The sequence below is a fragment of the Oreochromis aureus genome, linkage group 6, assembly GCF_013358895.1.
Source record: "Oreochromis aureus strain Israel breed Guangdong linkage group 6, ZZ_aureus, whole genome shotgun sequence".
NCBI classification, from domain to species: domain Eukaryota; kingdom Metazoa; phylum Chordata; class Actinopteri; order Cichliformes; family Cichlidae; genus Oreochromis; species Oreochromis aureus.
In genome coordinates, this window is record NC_052947.1 from 16728956 (window position 1) to 16749740 (window position 20785).

Genomic DNA, 20785 nt, shown 5'->3' on the forward strand with positions numbered 1-20785 from the left:
ATGAAATCGAGTTGTGTTCCAGTTTAGTTAGAGGCCTTTTTCCCTATTTACTGATCAAAATGTTCAATTTAATCTTCTGTTTACTACACTTAAGACCTTTCTTCTGTTCCTCTCACAGGGCAAGGGAAATGACATATATAAACATTTGCTATCATGATAACAATTCAGCAAAAAAAAGTATTATTTACATTTTGAATATTAATCTGCAGCGCTCGTTTATAATGGTCAAAGTCCTTGGCGAGCTCAAAGCCCTGGTGATAAAAGGTGAAGACTGTCTGAAAGAAGGCCAGCATCTACAAGGAAAACACATGAGACAAAGAAAAAGATCAGAGATAAAAGGTCAGCAAGTGAAAGAGAAACTTGCAAACTATATCCACATAATGACAGGATATGATGGAATTGATTAGTAACTTTCCAGTCACACTTTGCACAAGGGGAACTTTCAAAGACACAAACTCGATTTAGTGTGGGGTTGTTGAAAATGCACCCCTAGAAACAGAGCTCTACCTTTAAATCCATCATTTCTTATTGTAAATCAGGCTAATCCCATGTACTGTATACACTAGCACATCAGTTTTGTTTTAAGACATTCATTGTGGTATGAATGAAACACCACGCCAGTGCTTTCATGCCATTTTAGGTCAGTTACTCACCGGTTCCACACACTCAAACTTCTTTCTCTCTTGGATCTCCTGCAGTTTGCACACGTAGTCCAGCGACTCCTCCTGAAAGTGCTTCCTCATGACTTCCACCTGCGTGTCTGCCTGGAGAAGTGGAGAACACACCCCATCATAATTATAGTTACAGGCAGAAGCGGGGAAGCAAAGAAGAAACATCACAATTTTAGTTTTTTTGGTGCAATTTGGGACGCTTGAGGTCTACCTTGGTATGGCCTTATATTGGTATAGAAGACACACTGAAGTTAGTAAATCAAAATCTGACACCAATGTTTAGCTAATTTCTACCACCTCCACCAAAAAAACAGGTTTGCTGTGTGATCAACCTCTATTTTTTGTCTCTTCAGACAAAGAAAAGCCACACACGCTAAAACTTTGACAGGAAAGAGACGAAAACTGAAGGAAGTGCAGGGATCCGTCTTCAAGGACGGCAAAAGCAGTCCTTGAAGTCAAAGCGAACTTAAATGTCATTCAGACCATACAAAGACTGCACAGGACACCACGGCTTCCTTCCTTGTAGCTTAATGTGCATCTGTTGATAAAGTGAGAAACACAATCTATCTGATATCTATCTATCTGGCCATTATCACTGCTTCTTGTGCTTTGCAAGCCAGAGCTAACCCCACTGACCGAGGGTGAGAAAAGACACACCAGTATTCACATCTACAGAACAAGGGGGGTCACTTAACTCTAACCTTATATATATTTGTCCTACCAGTAGGGAATTTCGACACAGAAAAGATCTACTTATTTCATTTCTGCGATTGTTAGCATTTGAAAAAATGCCCAGAAGTATCATAACCATCCAGGAACTACAAAGCAGCAAGGCTTGAAATACTAGAAATACATTTTAAGTGCCATAGAGTATACTTTCATACTACGGCAAGTTTGTTTCAATATTGTCAAGTAAACATCCAGCTCTGATTACTACAGATACCAAAATTCTCACTTGTAGTTCACACACCGGGTTTATATTTAGTATAAACTGTTCACTGAGTTGTCCTAACAGCTGATGGAGTTCATGATCCTTGTGGTGAGGAATGAAATACTGGGTCTATTTATACAAGTCTGCTAAAAATCAGTGTTGGTGCCACAGACTCTTGTCTTATAAGAGTCCCAAAGAATACAAAACCCCGCAGTCATGATGTTAACAGTTCTAACCACCCTCTGGTTGGTGGATCTAACGTATGGGCAAGCCTTACAGGGTTTCATCACAAAACACAGACAAAAACACTGTTTTGTAAAAGGTGGCTCAGTTCGCCATAACTCAAAAAATGTCAGCTCGTGGTGGTGCAGCAGGGATTGATCCACAAACTGCAGCAGCCACGGTCGACCTCGGAGGTGCGGTACAAAAGAGCACGCATTTCCTTTTCAAACAAGCCAGGAAAACTATTGCTGTAAGGCATGCCAGTGGAAACCCAAAGCAGTCGACCAGGTTTTGCAGCCTCATGCCACCGAAAGATAAAGCCAGAACCGGAATTCAGACACTAAACAAAACATCTGCTTGAATAATCTTACTGTCATAATAAATTCATATCATGTACGTCACATAGAGAGGTCAGGCAATGATAAAGATACCTCTTGCAGTTGCGGCTCTTTCTTCTTTGATGACATATTTAGAAGCTTTTCCAAAGAACTGTAGTACTTCTCTGTTTCCTTTTCATATCTCTTTCTTTCCGTCTTAACAAAATACAGGGAAAAACAGCAGTAAAATTAAAGGAGAAGAAATACTTCCTTATTTTGGGGAATTAAAGTAAGAAGCTGTATGTGTAGTAAAATCCATTAAATATTAACATGAAACTACAAAATGCATTTTTTTATAGTTATTAAGGGCATCAAGCCTACAAAAACCAGACTCTTTAAGGGAAAAATATTTTGGAATGAGAGGCCCTTACCCTTAATGCACCAAGCTGCTCTTTCCTGAACTTCTCCAGAGGTTTCATTAAGGTTTCTGTGATGTTCCTCATCTACAGAGAATAAATGCCTTCATTAGTGCTCATTTCAGTGACATGCTTCATTAGTAAAACTTTTACTTACTTATTTACTTACTCACGACATTCAAAACTTTCCAGTCTCAATGAATGAGCAGCTCTCTGTAGTTACTTGCCACTACTCTTGCCACTTGTACCATGTTGCATAACCCATCCTTTCATTTTAATAATGCTTGCATGCTTTTCAGACATTTGCACATTGCAAAACAATGACAAGAACATGTGGAATTTTTATCCGTTACTGTCCTTCCTTACTAGGTCATTTAAATAATGCTGCACTGGCCCATATTTACATACTTGAACTGCCACATGAAAAAACTGTGGACTACCACCTGGAGCACATTTGGCTTTGCACCAGTTGTTGTCTATTAGCATGCTAGCAAGGTAAACAGACAAAGTATAAGGCCACACTCTGCAGCTTCTCTGCTCAAAGTGAGTCAAGATCACATTGAACTGTAAGTGTAAACATTGAGACTTCATTCCCAGCTCATCCACTGCCAATTCCTAAAAAATAAAAACCCAACCCAAAACATAAATAAGTATTTAAAAAAACTGTACTGCAATCATTCTCAGCCAAGATGGCTGTAACTTTATATAAACAGTAACAATAGAATCTTTGTGGAGATTTAAAGCTGAAGTTCGATTGTGGCTTCTTAACAGTTGCCAACATTTGAGCGGCTCAGTGTTTCGCTTTTTACCTCTAAACACTACTAAATACTAAAAAAAAAATCTTTTTTTTAACTTCCAGTAGTGCATTATTAAAGTTACTGTACATTAATTCATTCCTCCAGAGTTTCTCCTGTGCTGAGAACAAAGCATGTCTGTACTTGTTTGGCCATAGTAGTTTTCCTTACGCTGCATGGTGATGTCATCACACTTTACCCTGAGGAATCCTGCGCTACGTCTGTGCTTACGGTCTGAGCCTGATGCTGTAACAGGCATCTCTGCACGCTACTGATGATGGGTTCACTCCCTAACCACAGACACTACACACACAGGCATTACAAGAGGATGGCTGTTTATACAAAGTCCCAATCCCTGGAAAGTCTGCATCTGCATTGTAAGAATGTTTCAAACTAGCAGCACTGACAAGTGTATCAAATCACTTGTTATAAGATGTGATTTTTGTGGTTATACTGGCAGCTATAATATTGCTACCTGTGGCAGAATAGTTTTATGGCAATATACGGTCATAAACACTTGCATTGTTATGGATCTTGTTGGCGGTAGCACTTTATTTGATCTGACTTGGTACTTAAAGTTTGGGTGTGTGATGAGTGTTGTGTGTAATGTAGTTATGGACTCCTGCTCTCTCTGTAGCCACGCCCAGGCAGGGCATGTGACAGTGACCCTTAGACTGCCAGAAGGGGAGGATATGTGCAAACGCTAACAATATTGCAACAATAGCAGCATATAAATAGATGCAAGTATCCTACATTATGAGTTACAACACTAGACACACACACACACACACACACACACACACACACACACACGCTACAGCTGGCTTTCAAGTAGGTTCTAACTGGTCACTCTCACCATCAGCTCTCTTTGGTCTTCAAGGTTTTTGAGGAATGCTGAGAACTCTTGCAAAGACTCATCTGAAGAAAAATCAAAAAAAGAATAACACATACAGGGTTAAAGATATTATAATTATCAGTTGCACTCTTCTACAGCACGTGTTGGCAACAAACTTATGGTTAGCGCCTTCAATATGAGGTGGTCAGCCCACACTTACCGATACATTTCTCATCATCGGTCTTTGCATCGCCAATGTACTCAAACTGAAACTCTCCCAGGCACTGGGCGAACTTGCGCTGCGCCATCCCAAGCTCTACAAGGAAATGTCAAAAACATAGTAAACATCAGACTCATTGTATTAAAAAAGGGTTACAATATAAATCATCACACACTACAACTGTGTGTCATCCTGGGCACCACCTGTGGAAAAGTGACATAATAAAGATAGTCTTGAAAAGTAGGTCTGCTGCACTTAGCTTGTAACCACAGTGCAAACATCCTGTCTGTCTACATCCTGTTGCACATCAAACCCTCGTGCACCAGCAGTGCAGGTACCACTGCTTCACATTTGCCACAAAACAGGGCAAACTATTTTTAGCAAGTCACACAATACACGAGCAAATGCTGTGATGCTTACAATGTGATGCTTAAAACCTAGACAGCTGTAAGGCCAATACATCTAAGTTAATATACACAAATTACAATATCGATTTCTCAAATGCAAATGCAATGCAATATTATATTTTCCTTTCCTAAATAAATGAAGAATTACATGAACCCCAAAACTAGGAAAATAAAATAAAATGTGTGGTTTCTACAGCACATTCTTTGGTAATGCTTTTTACAGCCTGACTGAAGAGAGGTGACTAGATTACTGGAAACTTAAAATCATCACACATACAACAGGACAGCACAGCAGTTAACGCTATCGCATCAGTGAGTGCAAAGGAAGCAAAATTGGCCAGAGGTGTGAATGTCAGCATGAATGGCTGTCTTTCTTCCTGTGTTAGCCCTGTAATGGACTGGCAACTGTTCCAGGGTGTAACTTGCTTCTCACCCTAAGACAGCTGGGAGAGTTTCCAATATGGATGGAAGGACGGATGGATAGTAATCTGCCCCAACATACCCTAAAAACAGCATGAAGCATTCCTCAATCAACACCAAACTTAAGCAATGGAGATAACTAAAAAAAGTCTTTCACACTGTTATTCGGATTCCTGGCTTGTTTCACATAGAAAGCACCCTAAAGATACAGAATACTCAGGTTTAAGAATGAACGTCTGTTTAGTCATATTTATGTTAACCTTGTAGTATCTGGTGGCTCAGCTATTAAAAGGCTAACACTTTCAACCTCAACTTTATTCGGCTTGTTTATCTGAAACCCACTGCTGGTCACTCTACACTCTAAAGGTGTTAAATCTGTACAGTCCCAAAGTACACAAGGCATATTAAAACCAAAACACCTGTGGTTTGGGTCCTCTGGCCAGTTGACGTGGAACTACAGGAAGTTTAAAGGATCTTCCAGACAATGGGGCAGCTTCTTATTATAGTATTGTTTGTTCTCTAAGCAGTTTTTCATATAGCATTTGGAGGAAATGCTTTATTTTCTTGTGAGTGAGATCCTTGTTGATGTAAGAGAAAAGTATAAACAGCAAATGAAGCATCTGAAATGCATACAAGCAGAACTTCCACAATCACTTTCTTCCTCTTTAGCAAATATACTATAACAACAATAACTAAAACACAAGGATTCATGACTTGGTGGTGGCTAATGACAGATCATTGCCTGACCCCTGAACAACTGCAAGACACAGAACAGAGTAACGTCACATCGTGAAGATTGAAGTGAGCTATAGTCATCATTTTCTGTATATATAAATAGGACACTGCACAAGTTTCATTAAGAGATGCAAACAAAGACCAGCAGTGGAGTATCAAAGACTGACTCCTCTTTAAAGGTTGTAGTCTTTTATTTTAATAAAGCCAGAAGAAACGAGAGGGAGGTGTGTTCGGGATGCCTTATTATTGTCAGGAAAGAATCACACAAGTTTCTGTAAGACTTTATTAGACAAATATTTATAGAAGACAAATGACGTCGTAAACTTGTTTGAATCACACCAAATACATGTGCAGCTCATATTCCTATTGTGCTTGTACTATAATGAAAACTTCATTCTGTCTCAGAGGTGACTTCTACCTGAAGTAAACAACCTGGTGAATGATGTGTGTTAATGCTCTAAATATGGGTTAAAAAGGTATTATTTTCAAAATAAAAGTATAGCAAATATAAGCCTGCAGGTCATTATTTTGGAAGCAAACGCATCTAAGGTGAAGGTGGGAATTATTATTTTTGAAGGGACTGTAAATCTAGCAGGAATCTAAACCACACCGACAGCAAGAATTCAGCTCAGGGTGTGCAAGTCCATAAAAGGTGACTCTGGTCAGACTGCTCTCATCCTTAATTGGCAGAACACGGAATGACTACAGACAACAGAGGCAGGACATGTTTGCTACCCACTTTGATAATAGATAATTTATTGAGTAATACACAGTACTGCATAACATCCAATGCTTCTCTTTGGATCCGGCCTCCTGCAAACGTTATGCAATGTCTTCTAATGTGAAGACCTGGCACTGCTGTTTAGGCAGTCCACGAGAGGGACAGTGAGATTCAGCTGCGTAATCAATTAGTCAAAAGCACTCAGAAATTTCCCCCAAATGCTATTAAGGAGTCCTTCACCGTAATGCTGTACATGCTGAATGTGGTTTGTCGCCGGCGTGCTGAAATCAGCAAGGCCTTCGGTGAAAACACCATCTTCTGAACTGCAGCATATATTGATGCTTTGAAGTAACATATGATTCAGCATTAATGTGCTGTGAACAAATGTTTGAGTTACCCATTCCAGCTGCATCCCTATAGTATCAAGATCCTTCTCTAACTAGCTAGGGGGATATGCAAAAAATAATTTCATATACATCATTACAGGGCCCAGACGAGGTTTCCAGATCCTTCGTGTAAAGATTTTGATTTCACATGGTGGAGTTTTAACTTTTTGCAGATGGCTGGAAGATGGGCTCAACATGAAATACATTTCTGGAAAGTTTAGCTAACTGGTGAGCAACTTGGAGTGAGGATACCATTTGATACTCCACCATGGTCACGTACTCTGCAGACAGTCCTGAAAGCACTGTAAGAAAAGGAGGCAGAAAGTGTTCACAGATTCTTAATTACCAAGCATCATTTCTGCCTCATTTTTGTGTGAAAAGGTTCTCATATTAATGTGTAACAGTAAATCTAAATGCTGATACAGCTGTGAGATTTCCCAGATTTATTGAACTTCTTAATAATGAGATACACTTACTATTACTTAATTATTGTAATTCTTAAACTGTTTACCCAGAACGAAGCAGTCCCTCACCACAGACAGACCACACACTGTTTTACTTCTGCAACATCAAGTTGATGCAACTTGATGCAACTTGGTCGAAGGCTGCATCGTAGGGTTACAAGGCGTCTAAATCACACCTGAGTGGATGGGTGTTTCCTCCCGTTTTCTAATGTCTTTAAGTTACCTTTTTTGAATGGAGCCATTACCGGAAAAAAAGTTTTATCAGCATGGAAACCCTTTAAAAGATAACCCCCGCTCCAATGCATTTATCCCCATTTGATGACTTCAACAACAAAGTATTTGCAATATGAGTCTGTGTGCTTTGAAGCAGCCTGCTGAAGAACACAAGAAAAACAAGTATTGTCAATTAAATCCTTGCTCAAAACCTTTTATAGAAAAGCAGTTTTACTGGAGTGCATTGCTTCTTTTCATTCTCAAAATTGTGCTTCTATTGCTCAGTCCCCTCTGTTGCTTTTGGCTTTGCTTGTTTGTTGTCAATGTTAGATATACCTTCCCCCCCCCCCCATATTTTAAACTTACAAACTTTGTGTTGGTCAGTGTTATATGCGGTCATCTTTAGTAGTAGTATTAGAGTATAAGCTTTTAAAAGCATAGCTCATTACCAACCTTTCATTAAGGTAATTACTTGATAGGGTAATGGGTAATGAGTGACCTTTATGGAGTCCTTGGTCACCTGCAGGTCTCGAATTATGCAGAAACATATAAATGTAGAGTGGAAAGTTCAACTGCTGAATGACACAGTAAAAAGATGTTGTGACAACATTGCACTGAACACTGCCACACCTTAAAGCCTCAACACACTACATTGTGCCTGATGTAAGGTCTGAATCACATGTCACTAAAATTCAATGCCATTCAAGCAATTACTGTTATATTGCAGAATGTAATGTGCATGCTGTAATACACAAGTTTTCTGCAGGGGTCTTTTTTTGCAGTGTTTAAGTTGCCTCAGGAATTCAGTTCTCAGTGAGGCGCTCGCTTCTCTGCCTTTCCAGATTTAAACAACTTACACAATAAGTTTCCAACAGAGTTGGGATGATTTATAATTATAAAATTAATGATGTATAAAATACAAACAAAAACAGGGTGCAGTAATTTGCAGTAATTTTTAAAAAATGACAAAGACTTTCTGTTCATGAAAGTTACATTTAGCCTAAAAAACAGACAAAAAGCTGTTTGCAACTTTTTATGCCCACAACTTTTTTTAGAAATTCGATATCTTCTTGTTGTACTATTTACAATAAAAGGTGAAATTACAGAGTTCCAGATGTTTTGGGTTGTAATCAGTTTTTGATGACATGTACTGTTAGAGAAAGATCATGGGGGAAAAAAAGATACAGGTCTTTACTTTATTAGGATATGAAACATCTTTTGTGTATTAAAAAAAAAAAAAAGGTAATACGAGGCTAACAACACTGTGGATAATTAATATGCACTCCAGAACACTGATGTCAACGGACAGATTTGCATGGTTTTTATTAGAGCCACATGTGCAGTGCAGATCACACCCATCTGCAATCTGATTACATAGGCTGCAAGCATGTTTAACACACTTCAGGGTGGACAGTTCAGGCCAAACTGTGGACTTCATTACATAAAACACAAAGAATGAATGTTATCCAGTTACATGAAGCTCCAGCAATAATCAACACCAGGCAACACTCAAAGAAGGGGGAAAAGCCCCCCCACAAAAAAACCCCCAGCATTGTTTTCCTGTACAGTTTCAACAGCATAGATTAATTGGATACAATCAGTCCAGTGATAAACAGTGTGTCAGATGAGAGGTCTGCAGAAGAGATTGAAACGATATTTCTTTCCTTCAGGACAGCAACTATCACATACCACACACACTAGGGCACGCAAGAGTCCAAGGCAAAGGCTTCGTCTGCTTTTTGCCTTTTAAAGCAAGGCATTTCAGAGCAAACCTGGGAACTGTCAAACTTGGCTAGTTTCTCCGCAGAACACCAGAGACCCTACTCTTCTGGATTTACAGTGTGAGTCATACAGACCCCACCTTACTTGTATCTGATACCACAGGCTATGCTGTTCTATAACCGGAAAGCAAAGGAAAATAAGTGGCCAGCTATGTGACATTAGCACTGGCATGCCCATTCAGGAAGAAAAGACAAACAAAATGTGAAGGGTAGTGAATTAAAGGACTCTGGTTATTGTAGAGTGTCACCGATCAAAGGGCAAGACTACTTAAAAAAAAAAAAAAAGAAAAAAAGAAAAGAAAAAGAAAGAAAGAGCAAAACGAGTGAAGAATCTTTAATAGAAACCTCTGGAAAAAATATTTTAAAGCCAGACATGGTGGTTGTCCTGTAACGCCCCCTAAAAAGCCAATCATCTGCTTTATATCAGCTGAACTAAAAAAAAATAAGCCCATTGTGCTGTTGCACATAGCGTAGAATGTTCTTGTACTGCATGGCATTTGTTTAGTGCTCTGATGGGATAAACCAGAGACCTTGCTTGAGTTGGTGCTCTGGATTAAACCATAAATGATGGAGTAATGCTGTGAAATGCTGCTCTTGCATACTTAAAAAAAAAACTTTAAGTATCTTTTCATACTTAAAAAAAAAATTTAATCAGATTTGACTGTTGAGTCTATACATAGAGTTTTTTATGCCTCAGTCTCACTGAATCAGAGTTTTGACTTTCTCTCTATTCGTGTTTCTAGTGTCTTGAATTGTCAGCCCAAAATAATGCTTAAGCATTACCTAGATGGCTGCTGTGTGGCTAGACTTGTGATAAGTACTATGCATAACTGCCAATCATCCCTATTGCCACTTCTCCCAGGAAACTTCTGTAATCTGCATGTCCCTCAAGCTTTATAATTAATAATTGAAATACATCTTACCCAACTTACCAGATAGTCTATGAAACACAGTGTATGTACACAACCCACATACTAAATAAAATTTCAACACATCTGTCAGCGCAACCTGGCAACCCACAACCTTATTCAAGGGTGTGTGCTCACTGTGCAAGCAGAACATTTAGATGCTGAATGCATTAGCTCATCATTTTAACTTTAGGCTTGCCATTCCACCAAAGATATAGTAAACAGCAAGACTTTAAAGACACAAGACAATAAATAATGGTTAGTCTTGCCTCTGAGGAAGGTCTGAGGAAAAATATAAGGACCATTGATTTGAGCATGACTAAACTGTTGTTTAAAAAAAAAACCCCTCCTTCCAACTGTGAACAAGTTGGAAGCTGGGCCACAAAGCACTCATCTCTATAGAGCCAGCTGTGCATCGACTTTGTTGGGACCAAGTTAAAAGTGAAACACCTGGAAAACACCAGAAAAAGTCAAATACTACAAAAATATATACAATTTACACAGTGAAGTGTCACCAAAATCACACATTGCTGATCTCCTGTTAGTTCTGCAATAAAGGGAGCTTTAAAAATTTTTTTAAATATATTTGATAACTTTGATGTTGTACTGTGCTATAAAACTCACTTCAGACAAAGGTCTGGTGGACAATAGTGATATTAAGTTCCCTAACTGCCTGGTCCTTCACTAAAAATCACTGATGAATCCATTTAATTTCTCAAACACTGTGTTAATATCAGGTGCTTTAAGAACTGGCATTCACAAGAACAAAAGCAAAAAATAAAGTCAATGACAATAATGAATCTAACACCAGGAAAAAAACAACAACTTTGAGTCATTGTACTGTCAAGATAGTTGATTAATCTACAAAATGGTCTGTTGTTACAGTGGAAACAGCTTCGTTAATGGAGCCTGATTGCTTAAAGCACTGTGTTGTAACATATATTATTAAACTGTTTAGAGCAATCTACCCATTGGAAAATACTGGCACTTACAAGCTGAATATTAATGTCAGGAAAATGATTGTAGAGTTACTGGTTGCACGCTCACCAGTGCTCTTTATAATAAATGGCCTCATGTTTTCTGTTACACTGGGCTTTACAGATTAACATCACTGATAATCAACATCAGTTACCCCAAATCCTTTTGAACTTGCTGAGTGTTTTAAAGCAGAAAGTTTAACATGCATGTTGGGACTGCAGTAGCTAAGGTTTTCTCCATAACAGACTATAAAATGTAAGTCCATGTCAAAGGTCAGTTGCAGAAGAAGTCCACAGTGTATTTATTGGCATCTGTTGGAAAGTTGTTTGTTATGATTTCTATAGTCTCACCAGATGTGCCACTTAGGTCAGGAGTTGCCTAATGCAGGCCCACAGCGTTTACATGCCGCGCCTTTCCACAGTCTTTCCTGTTCCACTCTCCCATCTTTTCCAGGCTGTATCCCAGCTCCACTTGCGTTCCACCTTTGCCCTCCCCAGAGCCAGCTCACCCGACCCCTCCCACAGCTCCCTGACCAGAAAGCATGCATTACTTCATTTACGTATCCCTGAACCTCAAAACAAGTATGCTGGGTGAGGCTACGCTGTCAGTAACAGCCAAGAGGCTGATCACAATATTTCAGTGTCTGAGGTATTCTTACCCCCTCAGATACCAAAAATGCTTTTCTTTCATTATGCAGTGAAAGGTGTCCTCACCAAAAAAGGAGCCCTTCAAAACACTGCAATGTAATATACTTTTATAGTAGACCTCTTCCTTGGAGAGAGAGAGATAAGGAGCGTTCCTCCCACATGACTTCACGTCTTGTGCTAATGCGATTTTAATGAAAGATTGTGATGTGGCTCTTTGGCAGAATCAGTAATGTGATTACAGAGACAAGCAGTGAGCCAAAGCACACTATGGCAGGCTACTCTTAAACCTGTCTGCCAGACAGAAAGAGACCTTCACATCGCTGGGCTTTCAATGTGGAACCAAAAGTGAAAATGAAGTGAACTACAAAAAATTACACTTATGGAATTGTTTTTCTGAACTGTTTGGTCAATTTACCAGAGCAAGTCCAGCTGTGGAAGAGACAGGCCTGATCTTGCTGCAACTTTGTCTAACTTCAGTTTTCCAGATTATTACAACACAAAAACACAATTTGCAAGGGGCAGTGGAGAAGTGGGCAGTGACAAGACTGCCCAAATAACAAGATCTTCAGAAACTGAGAACTCAAAACCTCCTGGGGGAGCAAAGGAGATATCTCTGTTTACTAAAGACAACAGTGACGTGTAGCTGAGAGGGTACAGACAGGACACAGTTCCTGTGGAGGAAACCCTCTGAAACAGAAGCACATCTGCATGCTGCTCCTCTAATGGGCACTTCCATGTCATGGCTCTCTGGCCCAAGGCCCCGCTTCAAAGTTTCCTCCCAGAACCAAGGACTTTCCATACTGGCACATCCTCCCAGCTGTAGCAGCCAAGGGAGTTACTGAAAGGCTGAGAACTGACTGCATTTCTAGAACAACAACTGTGTTTTGAACTGCCCAAACAACTGAGCCTTCCGAGGGCAACACTAAAGGAAAAAAAAATTATCATAAAACTCAAAAATCCATACCTAAATTGCATTCAAGATTAAATCTGTTGTTCACTGCAGACATCTAAATAAAACATCTGTACAATACTGTCGAGTGTTGCAGCTTATTGTGAAGCTGATAGTGGCCATCTTATCCTGCAGATTAAACAGCTTAGCGGCCTCAAATCATCTCTACGCATCAAGAAAAAGCACACAATCTTGCATCTAGAAATGTGACCCTTTTAACTTCAAAGTTGCAAACTACAAAAAGCATACTTAGAAGAAAACTTCTGATTGTTTGTAGGATTCTCTCTAAAGAGACTAACCAAACACAGGGTTACGGTCTCAAGAGACGCTATTATCAGAGTGTATCCACCTAAACAGAGCTAGACGGTGATTGAGCTCCACCCTACGAATGTACATTAACAACACTGTACCTTACTTATACTTTAGGTATAGCCCAAAATACTGTAAACTTTGTAATACCCCTGTGCTTAGAGAAAGGGCCTGTTCCCACCCAGCATTAACATGAGTGGTCTGGCAATAAGTGGACAGCTTCACAGTACAGATGTAAAGACACTTAGGATGCATTCAGCCATAGTCGTTTTGTTTCCTGTGTACTGGACTATACTGAAGGACCGCCTAATCAACTGGCATGTAGGTCCATGCAGGACCTCTGCAAACAAATCAGGAGCGGGAAAGGCAGATTTTGTCACTTCGAAAGCATCTAAAGACTTTTCTACTGCCCTCTGAAAACTGATGTACTTTGATCAAATCACCCAAGAAATAGCTATGCCAGCTATGAACAGGATCAAAAGTTTAGAGCAGGGTGACAGACTTTAAATCTATTATTCTATTTTAAGAATCAGAATATTTGTAGAAAATTATCTATATAGCTTCCAATCCATTTTAGGCCGCCAAACTCTACTACCTTCAGTTATTGAGCTGACAGTTCTGACATTACAATGACAACCCATTAAATTACAATTAATTGCAATAATTAATTTTCTTTTTTCAGTTATACTAAGCAGACACATATTTACAGTTTGACAGAAACCTGAAAGGACTATATGAATTATGAGGTTTACTTAAAACTAAGTAAATGTTATGAGTTTAGCTTGTACAACCATCCTTGGCAACAATATCTTGAAGTAACCATTTTCTGTATGGCTATCAGTCTCTTACATCATTGTAAGATAGACTTTTAAGACTGTGCACATTAAGGTTTGTGGACATTTGTAAATGCACATCTCTCTTAATGTTCCACCACACCATTTCATTCAAGTTGAGGTGTGGGACTTGGCCATTGCAACAATCTGATTTTCTTCTTTTTCAGCCATTCTGTTGCAGATTATCCGATGTGCTTTGCATAACCCAATTTGAATCAACCTTGAAATGAAATGAGGCCATCTGTTTGACAGCTAAATTTGGACCAACCTTTAGCTGTCGTACAGATGACCTCATTTCATTCTGCAATACTTTGGTATACAGAGGAGTTTGTGGTCAACTCAGTGACTGCAAGGTGCCCAGGCCCAAACCAATACCCCCCCACCGCCATGCTTGACAGTTGGTATGAGGTGTTTGTGCTGATATGGTGTGCTTGGTTTCCATCAAACATTGTGTTGTGTCTTACAGCCAAACATTTCTACTTAGGTCTCATCTGTCTAAAGGACATCGTTCCAGTAGTCTTAGGGTTTGTTCAGATGCCTCTTTGCAAATCTAAGAAAACACTTTCTCCAGCCAACTCTCCCAAACAAGCCAAATGTGTTCATTTTTTTTCCTAATTGTATTGCTATGAACTTTAAAATTTAACATGCTGCAGAGTATGAGATGTATGTCTTGTTTCCCCCCCCCCCAGGTTCTCTGAGCATTGCACTATTTGACCTTGGGGTTGAATTTGCTGATATGTCCACTCCTGGGAATATTGTGATATTGCCTTAACGCACCTGAATACCCAGACAAGCAAGCTTCTAAAACTTGTGCTTTTATATAGCACTCACACTTGCTAATGATTAATTAATCAACTTCATTTGTTTAGCTGGTACTCACTCTTAACTTCTACAGACTGAGGAAGTTGTAAGAGTCCTTTTTAAAATACTACTACTAAGTGCCAAAAAATTACTTTACAAATTTTCTTTTGTCCTAACAACAAAAATATTGTTGTGCTTAAGACAAAAAAGACAATAAGAAGTCATCAAACTTGAGGCACTGATAAATTATTGAAATTGATGATGCTTAATTTTTTCTTGATCATCTGTTGTTCACCAATAGAAGAAAGCTACTCAACCCTGGACAGACTAGCTTTGTTTTAAATTAACCTTCAGCACAGCACAAAGAACAGCCTGAAATAGAAATAGAAACCAAAAAGTGCTGCTTTAAGTCTAGATAACATCTAAAGCAACCAAGCCATGTCTAACAATCTGCTGCAGTAGCTCTATAATGTTTAAATTGCTCTATTGCTGCCACTACCAAATAGTGTAAATGGCTCCTGATTAGAATGATAAAAATACACCAAAAACAGTTTTGTTGACAAAATAGTTTCCATTAAAGGCTTCAGCACAGGCCAAGTGAATTAGGCTGAGCAAACTTCATTAATGTCAGAACATAACATGACCATCACTTCCTTCCTGAAACAGATTTTGCAACAGTCCCATTGGGAGAGCATGACCAGGGTTTCCTACTTCTTGTCATTTTCTGAAAACACCAACACAGACTTAGTGACAGCAGTGATACGCTAGCATGCTGACTCTACTTTAAATCTACAGCAAAAAAAGTACAGTCACATACGATGTTAAATACAAGATACCACATGCCCTACTGAAACTAGACACTATGTCACTGTGCCAGTTTATACCAACACAGCAGAACACCAACATCACATCGAATGCCAGTGAGTCACCAGAACACTGCGGAAGTTATTCAAATTTTTTGTTGGTGCAAGTAAAATACTAATACTACCAACATTTCACTTTGTGCATCTGCAAAGGTCTGAGGCATATGTGACTGTATTGACATCTGCACACCCTCAACTGTAATGGCACCAGCTCTGGACCCATTTTCCAAGAGGACTGAAAAGAAGCATTATAAAAATCCTAGCTGAGGGGTCCGTGTACATGTCCACGGTTTACCATAACTCTGGCCTAAGGCATGAGAAAGTCACGAAAATTACAGCAGGCATTATTAAACGTACATAACATAAGGACCGTTTCCTCATGGTCAATCATTGTGACAGTTGTATAGATGAAACATGTGTTTAGACAACTTTACATAATGTCCATAATGTCCTTTTAGATGGTACACAACTATCCTCCTAAGATCTTTACTCAGATTGAAAGAATTTAAGTTTATCTGTTAAGTTTTAAAGTTTAAGTGTCAAGGGAGTCACTATGATGAGAGGGGTCAGAGTAGCAAAGAGCTCCAATGAGACCATGGAAACATTCAAAAAGGCAAAGACACAGGCCGACAATCCCGGCTGTGCACAAAAAAGCAGCCAAGTAATGACACAATCAAGAAAAAACATTTTTAAAAATGGACTTTCCAACATGAAACTTTACTATCTGCAATTATCTCTCAAAACTGTGTCCAAAAAATGTAATTTATTGAACATTTTCTGATACATAAAGTGCGAATAATGCACTATTGTGCGCTGAGTCCTTGTCCAGCCTAACCTCTCAGTTGTGAGGGGAAAAACTCACGCTCAGTGCAGCCACACATGGCTTAGGACGCGACCCGCCCAGTCAGAAAGCAAAATCTGGTGACTTCTGTGCCTTTAATGTATGCATTTAATAGCTTGCTAAAAGTTCCTATTTACGTATTTGGATCATTACTAAACCACAAAAAATTCAAGTTTAAATTTTGAAGCAAGTAAAAAGATAAATGAAAAATGTTTTGTTGCATGTAAATCTACATGTTTTTTACATTTCTGGGGGGAAAGAAATGGAAATTTTGAACTGCAGATTTTAAGTCCATGTAGAATACACATCTATAACATGAACAACTTGATGTGATACATATTTTTGAGTCACACATAATTTTGTCTAATTAAAGCACATTTAAGTGACCTAATGAACAAACAAGCACACACCACATAACAACCAGTTAATATGCACCTTTGTAACAAAAAAAGATCTTAAAAAATGCACCACCTCAACTTTATGTTAAAACAATGTAATCAAAATAAAAAGACAATCCATACGCATTTAAAAATACATAAAAGGTTAAAATATTTTGTAAGTGCCTAAGGTTTTTTTGTAAGCTAGAGTGTGGCTAAGACTGAATCTCAAGACGAGATGCAAAGGTAAATCTCCTTTAACACCACAAACTGTTTGCATCAAGAGTACGGTTTTCATGTACATGCAAGAACACTTAAATATCTCACATACCACACACCTTGACCTTACAATAAAAAACTTAGGATATAAATAGAAACATTAAGATCAAAATCAGAGAGCCAGTTTTGAAGATCTGTCAAAATATTTTGTTGCTGTAGGAAATATTTAACCAAACTCATATACATATAATCTTATGTTTGTGACACGCTAATACTTTACAATATTAACCCTGACTTTGCCTCAAAGTCTGCTCATGCAGTGCTTGTGTGCTGTGTAGTCAGCATGAAAAAACACACTAGTAAATGTGAGCTTTGGGAGACTTTAGGCTTTCCTTGAAGCAAGTATGAAAGTCACACCTGACACTAAACAGCAGCACAGAAACAGACAGACAATAAAGCAAGCCTGAGGGTAAATTTTAGCACTCATCAGCTTAAAAAAATTTCAGTAAAATGGGATTGGTATTATTTTAAACCTGTCAGATACGGTGTTTCAGAAACTAGAAATGATTCATAGCATTTCCAGTAAGGCAAAGCAGTCTGTTTTATAAGTGTTTAAGTCCTAGCGTTAAGCACAGGGCAACCTACAGACAAGCCCAGCCCATGAGATTAGAGTTCAAGGAGATAATGTAATCATTTTAACCCAGCTGAGGTGTGTGACTGAATAAATAGTGTAAGGTGTTATTAAAAAGAATCCAGAGCACTGGTTCACACCGACTCAAAACTTTCCCCATAAAATAAAATAAAAACTCTTACATTTGGCTTCCCCCACATTATCTCGTTACAATAACCCTTCAGCTACTAACGAGTGCCTCATAAACAGAGATGCTACAAGCTCTGCAGTTTCTTATTAGGATTTCGTTTTTCACTTCTCTTGTATTTCAGGTGCTTTCCCCAAGTGTCTTTGCTCATTTCTCAGCTTTATTCGTCTCACGGCTAATTTTCATCTTTTTCCCTGTTTGTTTAATAAGCATTATTTTTAAAATAAGGGCGATATGTCTGGAGCAAACTTTGATGAATTAAAACACAAACGTTACACTCTGCGAAGGGAGTGGACTCTCAGTCATGTACACATCCCCGAGTCTAAGTAAATATTTGCACTAAAGCCTGGCACTGCAAAGTGTTGACAAATTGAGCCAAACTGAGAGACTAGATCTAAAAACGTTTTTCCTCTACATGTCCATTATATTCTTCACAGCTAGCTTTAATTAACCTCAACAGCCTCGCTCATAACATAATCCATGCCGAGTGCTCGATTTTTCTGTCACTCAACACTGATTTTCTTGCACCATTTGAATATTAAAAACGTCAAACTTACGCTTGGTTGCATTGATGAGGTTCTTCCCATCTTTGTACAGCTCTTTGATAAACCTGTTAGTTTTGTCCAGCTCTGCTTCGTGTGACTTTATTTTGTCCCTGAAGCTCGGGCTGTCCAGATAGCACTCACTAAATTCCAGCGGGTGTAGTCCCATTGCTGTGACAGATTGATAGCTTCGTTTTCAAACAACGGAAAACTCACACACACGAAAAAAAGAAGCGCAAAAAATCCCGGTTCAGTTTGCAATTCGAGCAAATAAATAGTCGCTGCTGTTAAATGACGGGTCGTTTTTTAGGAGGCTCCGAGTCGGGCTGAGAAAGCATAGCTACGTGAAGAAGTAGCAGCAGCAGCTAACGGTGTTTAGCATGGTAACTTCTGACACGGGCTCATGGGTGTTGTTCCACGGCTGTCAAATAAAACCAGAATGGCTAGCAAGTATAACGGTTAAGAAGTGATAAAGATACGATATCGCCTGAAGTATTCATCGGAAGTCGGTTGACATGAGTGGTCAAAAAGTCAGAGTGTCCTGTGTCCAAGTTTTTCCTTCCTCCATCAAATGTACTCCACCTAGCTAAAGTGACAGATTGAGAAACTCTGCTACTGACATCTGCGTGTAGCAAACTTCTGCCAGCAGTGGTTTGCGCCAGATGGCTTAGTCGGGATACTTCCGCCTTCGTTTCTTCGCATGCCCAATGATCGTTGTTTTCGTTTTGTGGTGGGAACAATGGTGTAATGGCAGGTTTTATTTAACTAAAAGTAATAGTAGTATACTATAAAGTGGATGAAAGGTTGTTTTGCGCTGGAGAATCAGGCGGTGCTAACTTTACAGGTGTGTCTTTGGAAAATCAAAGCTCCCCTCTGGTTCTGTGTGGGCTGAGGATTGACTTGTAGTCTTGCCCATCCTTACTGTAAATTCTTTATAGGTTGCTTCTAAGGGGACACATTTTCTCTTATTTATTGATTTATTTTTTACTGGTTTTATGCCATAGGTCTCCAGGCTTTTTCAAGTTTTTCACTGCAGTCCTTGTACCTGACCATTTTCAGAAAATATTTTTTAAGCCATTCAAGAGTGACCTGAGTCATTCAAGCCTATAAAAGACATCTAACACAAGGGATCAAAAGGTGTTGTGTCTCCACAAATAGAACAAAGGACCACTTTCAGTTTGTATCTATAGGATCTTTGTTACTAGCAATCCATTACAAACAAAAAAAATGTTTTCGGGGCAGCCATAGAAAACAGCTTGACTGGGAGAAAAGTGTTTTTGCACCAACGGATAAATCAAGTCTTCTGAATCTGAATCTGAATCTGAAAAGGTCAGGAGAGAAGTCTAGAGAAATCTTTAGGACAAAACACCGTGGGGACTCTGTCATGGTTTGGGGCTGCATTTTAGCCAGTGGTTTTGGGGATCCTGTAAAAACGGATGGAATTATGAACACAGAGAAGTACAGTCAGATTTTGATTTACTATGTAATACCATGTGGAAAGCATCTAATTGGCAAAAGCTTCATTTCTCATACTAATGCTGTGAGACATCTAGATAGAAAAACACACAGGAACACTATCAGTCATGGTCTGGCCTCCCCAGAGCCGTACCTTGATATTATTGAGCAGGTTTGGGATCATCCTGACAGAGAACAGAACAAAGGGCAACCAACATCCAAAGAAGAGTTTTAAATGTCCTTTAAGAAGCCTGGAGAACTATTCCTGACGAGACTAACTATAAGAATACTTGCCTAAGAGAGTTTAAGCTGTGTTGAAGAATAAATGTGGTCATACCAAACACTGACTTTCAAGCTAGTTGGAATTTTACAAACTCTGTTTTTGCCTCATTTACTGTGTTTTTGTGTACGTCTGCAAATGTTTCAATAAATTCCTGCACCCAGCAAAATATGAAGAAATGAGGGATGGTTTTTACACAGTACTGTATAGGCTTTGTATTTCGGTCGGAAATGTGTAACTTTAATACAACATAAAAAAACACAAAAGATATCAGTGTGGTCTAACCCCAAACCACATAGATAATTGGATAGCAGCCTTGACTAAAGTCTGTACTACCCAATTCTTGTTTAAAACAATAACTATATTTTTCCCCGTATTGTAAAAGAAAACGTTTCAGTTGGGTTAATTCACCGAAATTGCCAAATTACAGAA

The 20785-nt window shown here is 38.9% G+C and overlaps 1 protein-coding gene across 2 annotated transcripts in view; it reads right to left on the reverse strand.

The window, feature by feature from the left end:
- The window catches only part of arhgap10 (Rho GTPase activating protein 10), a 50091-nt gene extending 30837 nt beyond the window's left edge, over positions 1-19254 (reverse strand). For both annotated transcript variants that reach the window (XM_031752182.2, XM_031752180.2), the window contains exons 1-7: positions 18634-19254; positions 4407-4502; positions 4208-4269; positions 2573-2644; positions 2256-2357; positions 654-764; positions 189-293 (exon numbers count right to left, since the gene is read on the reverse strand). In XM_031752182.2, coding sequence (XP_031608042.1) covers positions 189-293; positions 654-764; positions 2256-2357; positions 2573-2644; positions 4208-4269; positions 4407-4502; positions 18634-18787 — 702 coding nt within the window. In that variant the 5' untranslated portion in view covers positions 18788-19254. The remainder of the gene's footprint in view (positions 1-188; positions 294-653; positions 765-2255; positions 2358-2572; positions 2645-4207; positions 4270-4406; positions 4503-18633) is intronic.
- Positions 19255-20785: the final 1531 nt, after the last annotated feature.